General features: G+C 45.0%; 1 protein-coding gene across 1 annotated transcript; it reads right to left on the bottom strand.

The window, feature by feature from the left end:
- Positions 1-540: 540 nt before the first annotated feature.
- LOC130115253 (uncharacterized) lies at positions 541-7,619 on the bottom strand. The gene is made up of 3 exons (XM_056282868.1): positions 7,372-7,619; positions 2,189-2,753; positions 541-931 (listed from the first exon to the last, which is right to left on the bottom strand). Exons 1-3 carry the CDS (start codon positions 7,523-7,525, stop codon positions 541-543), a joined length of 1,110 nt encoding a protein of 369 aa, XP_056138843.1. The 5' UTR covers positions 7,526-7,619.
- Positions 7,620-8,144: the final 525 nt, after the last annotated feature.

The raw sequence follows: 8,144 nt of genomic DNA, 5'->3' as shown, positions 1-8,144 counted from the left end.
CTGATCGTTGTTTTGGGTCGTTATGACACTGTATTGTTTATAAGGGTGGGATACCTGCAGTCAGTTGAGACTGAAGAGGTCACTTAGATGAGTGATGAACGTATCTGTCACTAAACGTGTCCATATGAACTGATTCAACTTTCTTCGATTTTCTTAACTGGATTATTGAACATGCATAATGACATTTGAAAAAGGTACACCAATAAAAAATGAGAAATCTGTTCAAAAACGAATGCTAGCTAAAACAAATCCAGCTATATTTCACATCAAAGGTGCACAAACAAACCAGACGCACACCTATCTTCTTCCCTGTTTAAGTAGAAACTCTAGGATAAGACAACATAAGATAAGATGTCTTTATTTATTCACAAGGGAAATTCGTTTTGTTCAGGTCAGAGTGTACAGCAACATACACACACAACTTAGATAAACAAACATACAAGATCCGCTAGAAGTTGGGTTTAAAAACAAAGCTAGGATAAGAACAAGACAGTCTTGGGCGGGGTGGGTGTGGTTGACGGTGAAGGTGGAGGTGGAGGTTTAGAGCAATAGGTCCAGGTATTCTGGGGCAAGAGAAAGGTAGCTGGGAATGGGGACAAAGTACTTGTGCTTATGTAGTCGTGGTATGGCAGACGGGATGAAGCCGTCTCTCCCTCTATCATTCTTGAAGTTGGGAACATGATATCTCCTGCCACAGGGTAGGCTCTTCAAGCAGGTGCTGAGATCGTGTGTTTTGTCCCTGGCAATCTTTCCTGCTTTACTCACTGCCCACTGCTTGTACAGCAGTTGGAGACCTGAGCACCACTGTTCATAGAGCTTAGACCTCAGTGTTGTCACCTTCCACAGCTTGCTCTGGTTGGCCTCAGAGAGCCCTCCATACCAGGCCAGGAAAGAGAAAGTAAGGAGACTCCCAATATGGCAGATGTAAAAGCTGCAGAGGATGGGAGGGGAAATACTTAGAAACGTCAATCTCCGTAGCAGGTAGGCTATCTGCTGGCAGCTCAAGACAATACTTATTGTGTCGTCATTGAGGTCCCAAAATTAATATATATATTGAATATATAAACTGAGATACAGATGCATCTGAGACAATAAATCTTAATTTTTTTTTTAATGGAAACCATGCCTACTAGTGTGATCATATTCAGATTTTGAAAAAATTGTACAGAATCATGAATGCTTAAAAGCCCCTAACCCCCTTCCTATTCCCATCACATCTGTATGTATTCTGGTGTGTCTCTGCATGTTTCCTTTTTCAGAAAACCCTTTACCACACACTGAGCAACTGAAGGGTTTGTCTCCTGTATGTATTCTCATGTGTGACTGCACACTTCCTCTTTGAGAAAACCCTTTACCGCAGACTGGGCAACTGAAAGGTTTCTCTCCCGTATGTACTCTCATGTGTGACTGCATCTGTCCTCTTTGCGAAAACCCTTTACCACAGACTGGGCAACTGAAAGGTTTCTCTCCCGTATGTACTATCATGTGTCTCTGCATTCTTCGTCTTTCAGAAAACCTTTTACCACACACTGAGCAACTGAACGGTTTCTCCCCTGTATGTACTCTCATGTGTGACTGCATCTGTCCTCTTTGCGAAAACCCTTTACCACAGACTGGGCAACTGAAAGGTTTATCTCCCGTATGTACTATCATGTGTCTCTGCATACTTCCTCTTTCAGAAAACCCTTTACCACACACTGAGCAACTGAAGGGTTTCTCTCCTGTATGTATTCTCATGTGTGACTGCATACTTCCTCTTTGAGAAAACGCTTTACCACAGACTGAGCAACTGAAAGGTTTATCTCCTGTATGTATTATCATGTGTCTCTGCATACTTCCTATTTCAGAAAACCCTTTACCACAGAATGAGCAACTGAAAGGTTTCTCCCCTGTATGTATTCTCTTGTGTGTTTGCACAATATGTTTATGAGAAAACTCTTTCCTGCAGACTGGGCAACTGAAGGGTTTCTCTCCTGTATGCATTCTCATATGTTTGTTCATATGTGCTCTTTTAGAAAACTCTTTACCACAGAATGAGCAACTGAAGGGTCTCTCTCCTGTATGTGTTCTCATGTGTGACTGCATAACATGTTTATGAGAAAACTCTTTACCACAGACTGAGCAACTGAAAGGTTTCTCTCCTGTATGCATTATCATATGTTTCTTCATATATCCTCTTTTAGAAAACCCTTTACCACAGACTGAGCAACTGAAGGGTTTATTCTCAGCAGATCGCTCATTACTGATTTCATTGTTCTCTGTTGTGTCCAAACCTGAGTGAGGTTCTCTAGTCTTGTTCCCATCATCATCATTGTCTTCAGTCTCACTTTCACAACAGTCTGAAGAGAGATATCCATCACTAGTTGGTTGTAAATCACCATCTTGATTGAGGTTACTGGCTGGTTCTATTGGTCCAAAGTCCTCTCCATCACTTTCTGGTTTCATCTGCTCAGTTGAGGTGCTGGCTGGAAGCTCTGCCTCCCTTTTCTCTTCAGTTTGGCTTTGATGACACTGAGAGGATTGAGCTTTCTCTTCATCATTTTCTCTCCTCACAGGGACATGAGGAAATGACAGCTTGGTAATGTCAACCTTCTCCTCCAGTCCTTCAAGCTGCTCTTCCTCCTGACTGCTCCAGAGTTCCTCCTCTTCCTCTTTAATGTGTGGGGGCTCTGGCTTCCCCTGGTTCAGACTGGGGCTCCACTCCTGCTTCACAGAGGGAATCTTATCTTCAGAAACAAGGAACTGCTGGAGGTCTAGAGGGGAGAGACATATAAACATTGGGGAAACTATGACTGCACACCTTTAAATAAAATCATAGGCAATTAAATATTAAGTGATATCCTTTAGAGCAGTCACTTTAACATAATCTCATTTTTTTTGCAGAGCCCCCCCCTTTTTCTCCCTAATTGTACTTGGCCAATTACCCCACTTTTCTGAGCCATCCCGGTCGCTGCTCTACCCCCTCTTCTGATCTGGGGAGGGCTGCAGACTACCACATGCCTCCTCTGATACATATGGAGTCGCCAGCCACTTCTTTTCACCTGACAGTGAGGAGTTTTAACAGGGGGACATAGCGCGAGGGAGGATCACACTATTCCCCCCAGTTCCCCCTCCCCCACCGAGCAGGTGCCTCAAACAACCAGAGGAGGCGCTACTGCAGTGACCAGGTCACATACCCACATCCGGCTTCCTACCCACAGACACGGCCAATTGTGTCCGTAGCGACGCCCAACCAAGCTGGAGGTAACACGGGGATTCGATACGGCGATCCCCGTATTCGTAGGTAATGGAATAGACTGCTACACTACCCAGATGTGACAAAATCCTTTATGATATTTGGAAAAGAAATGTAGGCAATTTTGAATTTATATTCACATATCAACGCTAAATACCTGGTCTATCCGCTGGCCAGTAGTGAGTTGTTGAATATGTTTTTCCATTTGTAATATGGGCATCAGAGCACAAGCAGCGTATGTGTCCAGGTGCGGTACCAACATTGGCCCGAGACCAGGCTTCGGATCTACCGCTAGCTATGCCTTGCAATAAGCTAGTCAGCTAGCTAGCTAATTACCTCAGCGATTCAAATCCTCGCGCCACTGAATTTCTCATTTTTTTTCTACGGCAAGTTACGAGCGGTACCGAGCCCCACCCACGCGAAACCCAAGCCACACCCAAACGACCACCCAGGAAGATAGTAGCCAATAGCTTTGAATAAAAAAAAAACACCTATTTTCGGTTATGATTCAACCTCCCAATGTTAAAAAATGTGTTCAGAAAGGGCATGTCAGTCTCTCTTTAAATGCTTGGGGTCAACTGTCCAAAGTAACGGGGAGTGCAGGAAAGAAGTGAAGAAGAGAGTGTAGGCAGGATGGAGTGGGTGGAGAAGAGTCTCAGGAGTGATTTGCGACAGAAGGGTACCAGCAAGAGTTAAAGGGAAGGTTTACAAGATGGTTGTGAGACCAGCTATGTTATATGGTTTGGAGACAGTGGCACTGACGAAAAGACAGGAGGTGGAGCTGGAGGTGGCAGAGTTGAAGATGCTAAGATTTTCACTTGGAGTGACGAAGAAGGACAGGATTAGGGACGATATTAGAGGGACCGCTCAAGTTGGAAGGTTTGGAGACAAAGCAAGAGGAGCAAAATTGAGATGGCTTGGACATGTGTGGAGGAGAGATGCTGGGTATATTGGGAGAAGGATGCTGAATATGGAGCTGCAAGGAAACAGGAAAAGTGGAAGACCAAAGACAAGGTTTATGGATGGTTGATGCTAGATCCAAAGCAGTGTAGGCATGGAAGTAGCCATGATTGGCTGTTGCGTCGGCAAATAGACAGCACGGTACCTCGAAGCACACTGACTTGAAACAAACGACGAAACATTTAGTTAGCTACCTTACAAGTAACCTTACCATTGCCAGATCATACTGTAATGATAGCTAATGTTAAATGCTTCTAACAACGGAAATTCAAAAAGACTTTAAACCCTAACCCTAACCAACAACCAATCACGTCTACTTCCATGTTGAATCTAGCATCAACCTTTATGGATGTGGTGAGGGAAGATATGCAGATGGCTGGTGTGACAGAGGAAGATGTAAAACACAGGAAGAAATGGAAACGAATTATCCCTTGTGGCGACCCCTAACGGGAGCAGCCGACAGCGGTAGTAATTTATTTTCGCTCAGAGTTTTGTGGTTGCCTAATGAGACACACCAGTTTGATAAAATATATGTAGTATTTTTACTATTTAAATCCGATTTTGAGGGGCTTTCAGTAAAATATTTCAAAATTTCATGCAATGATAGAAGAGGAGATTAAGAGTTGGCAACCACAAACACTATAAACTAAGCGACTAGGCAGCCATACCAACATGTACGCTGGCTCTGCCAAATAGCAAAAGCTAAGCAGGTATGGGCGTGGCTAGTACTATGATAGGAGCTCTCCCGGGGAAACTGAGTTGCTGCTGGAAGTAGTGTTGGTGGGCCAGTAGGGAGCAGTCTTCCCTAGGGTCCTAAATAAATAAATAGACCAACAAAAAATCCCAATGCCCCAGTGTAGTGACAGGGACACGTTGCTGTAGGAGTTGCCATCCTTTGGATGAGATGCTAAAACCAAGGTCCTGACTCACAGTGGTCATTAAGGATCCCATGGCACTTATCACAGAGCAGAGTAGGGGGTCCTTCGGTGTATAAATGTAATCCATTATTCTGAAAAGCCATGAATCAGTCATAGCCAATGGAACCACAATCATCATGTAGCCTAGACGTGGTGTTATCTCTATTGTCACACGAGTGCGGACAGCGAAAATCCATTCCTGATTTTATTATTTGCACTATACAGCGTTCTCACGTTGCAGCGCTTTACTCTGATATAGTTTAAAAACTATTTTTATGGGTGTCCGGGTAGCTTGGTGGTCTATTCCGTTGCCTACCAATACGGGGATTGGCAGTTCGAGTCCCCGTGTTGCCTCCGGCTTGGTCAGGCGTCCCCGCATACGCAGTTGGCCGTGTCTTGCGGCTGGGATGCCGGATGTGCCGTGTCCTGGTTGCTGCACTAGCGCCTCCTCTGGTCGGTCGAGACGCTTGTTTGGAGGCAGAGGGGGGGTCTGGGGGAAATAGCGTGATCCTCCCGCTATGTCCCCCTAGTGAAACTCCTCACTGTCATATGAAAAGAAGCAGGCTGGCGACGCCAAATGTATTGGAGGAAGCATGTGGTAGTCTGCAGCCCTCCCCAGATTGGCAGAGGGGGTGGAGTAGCGACTGGGACGGTTTGAAAGAGTGGGGTAATTGGCTGGATACATCCATCCATTAACTTAACCGCTTATCCTGGTCTCATGGTCACAGGGATGCTGGAGCCTATTCCAGCAGTCATTGGGCGGCAGGCGGGGAGACATCCTGGACAGGTCGCCAGGCCATCACAGGGCCGACACACACACACACACACACACACACACACACACACACACACACACACACACACACACACACACACACACATTCAATCTTAGGGACAATTTAGTACGGCCAATTCACCTGACTTACATGTCTTTGGACTGTGGGTGGAAACCGGACCCCCGGAGACGTGGGAAAAACATGTAAACTCCACACAGAGGACGACCCGGGATGACCCACCAAGGTTCGACTACCCTGGGGCTCGGACGCAGGACCTTCTTGCTGTGAGGTGACCGCGCCAACCACTGTGCCAGCCATGCCACCTGGCTGGATACAATTGGGAAGAAAAAAAAGGGGGGGGTAGTAGCAGGTTCGATCCTCGGCTCCTGCGGAGAGCGTGTCAAGGTGTCCTTCAGCAAGACACTGAACCCCTAACTGCTTCAGATGAGCAGAGGTTGGTGTCTTGCATGGCAGCCTCCACCACCAGTGTATGAATGAATGGGTGAATGTGAGGCATACACTGCAATGCACTTTGAGTGGTCAGTAGACTGGAAAAGCACTATATAAATGCAGTCTATTAACCATTTATCATTTAAGCAACAAGTTCGCCAGTAAGGGGCCAGGTAAGTCAAAAACACTCGCTAGAACATGTGGCGAACACGCACGCATGCAATCACACACACACAACTGCAATTGTCCTCCCAGATGGACATAATGGTCAATATTATAACTAGTCTGGTACCCGTTACAAAAACAAATAGGGTTAGTGTGAGGGCAATTCATATGTTATGTTTTCTTACTTTTAATCTTTCCCCATGACCTTGCATTGCTTAGATGGATGCTTGACGTCCATGTGTAGTAGAGCAAAGCTAGTCTTATAAAGTGTCTTCTCCCGGTGCACTAATGAGGGCCTATTGTTAATTGTTGACTGGATGGGAGACTCACTGAGTTTAGCAAGTCTGTACGCAGTAAATTGGAAAAATGGTCTTGGTGGATGAGAGCTGGAAGACATGAGATAAGGGGGGGGAAGAACTGACAACTGTCCTATAAGAGAGACTGTACTGTATTGATCGGCGCGCATTCAGGCACGTGGGCTTGGATGCGCCTGTTCATTAACATATCTTAAAATCGTGTGACAATACTCTAAGAGATTTTTGTCTCGTTCCTCATTTCTGTCAGCGTGGAATTCAATAATTGCCACGACAGTTAGCCTACAAAATTAGTGGTCTGGTGTCTTGATGCATGCTCAATAATCCAGGTAAGAAAATCAAAGAAGGTTGAATCAGTTTATCTGATTCAGCAGGTTCAGCGGTCTGTCTGGTGGTTTTGCTCACGGTGGCCTGGGATGGAGTCAAATTCCCGGCCTGAATTATTGTTTCAGCCCGCCCCGCTAACAAAGATCAATGTAGAAAACATTGTGCTAACTAAATGATCCTGGTGAAATTAACTTAAAGAACAGTTTGGCCAGTTTATTGGTACAAACCTGATTTGTATATCCGTACTTCAGGCTTATAAATGGCGTCCAGTAGTTTCCTCTGACGATAATTTTCCTCCTTTAGACGTAAGATTTCAGCCTCATAATCTGCGATCCTTCTTTCAAACTTCAAACGTATTTCAGTGATGGGCTGATCCATCATTGATCTCAGCGGTTAAACAAAAACATCTTCAGACGACGACAAATTCCATCTCCCGAACTCCCGATTTTGTTGACGTTCTTGTTTTTGTTCTTCCTCCCCCTCCTCCTTCCTACTCTTCTTCTGCTTCTTCTTCACAGATGGTCTTCTTCTGCTTCTTCTTTAGTTTATTAGCGGCTGGCAAATAACGATTTGGCGCATTGTCGCCACCAGCTGGAATGGAGAGTGGATCAGAATGTCTACTTCAAAAAAAAACCGTGTCTTCTCAGTTAAACTATACTTGGCAATAAATCTTATACCGTTGGAAAGCCTGTTTATTTCCCTTTTAAATGGGGCCACATTTGTAAGGAACATGCATTTGTGGGATGAGCAGCAGAGCTGAGAATGTGGGTTACACCCATGACAAATTTGCCAAATCTTCTCTGCCAATGCCAAACAGCTTATGTTGCTGCTGCTATTGCCTCTTGTTTTGAGCTTCTGGTACCCCAGGTGCTGACAATCAGGTGCCTGACAATCAGGTGCCTGACATAACATTTATTGCCAGGAAGCATTGTTACAACTAAGAAATAATATACCAAACACAAATTTCCTTACTTTTTGTGATAAGTTAAATTATTTTACA

The sequence above is a fragment of the Lampris incognitus genome, chromosome 7, assembly GCF_029633865.1.
Source record: "Lampris incognitus isolate fLamInc1 chromosome 7, fLamInc1.hap2, whole genome shotgun sequence".
Taxonomy (NCBI): domain Eukaryota; kingdom Metazoa; phylum Chordata; class Actinopteri; order Lampriformes; family Lampridae; genus Lampris; species Lampris incognitus.
The sequence above is the reverse complement of the archived record's forward strand: the minus strand, read 5'-3'. Positions and strand labels throughout refer to the sequence as shown.

What these genes read in the sequence shown, in the direction of transcription:
- LOC130115253 (XM_056282868.1), bottom strand. Translation starts at nt 7,525, where the DNA reads ATGATGGATCAGCCCATCACTGAAATACGTTTGAAGTTTGAAAGAAGG. An exon ending in AGTACGGATATACAAATCAG is followed by an intron (nt 2,754 to 7,371) that starts GTTTGTACCAAT and finishes TCTCCCCTCTAG; the next exon opens with ACCTCCAGCAGTTCCTTGTT. An exon ending in TGCTCAGTCTGTGGTAAAGG is followed by an intron (nt 932 to 2,188) that starts GTTTTCTAAAAG and finishes CATCCTCTGCAG; the next exon opens with CTTTTACATCTGCCATATTG.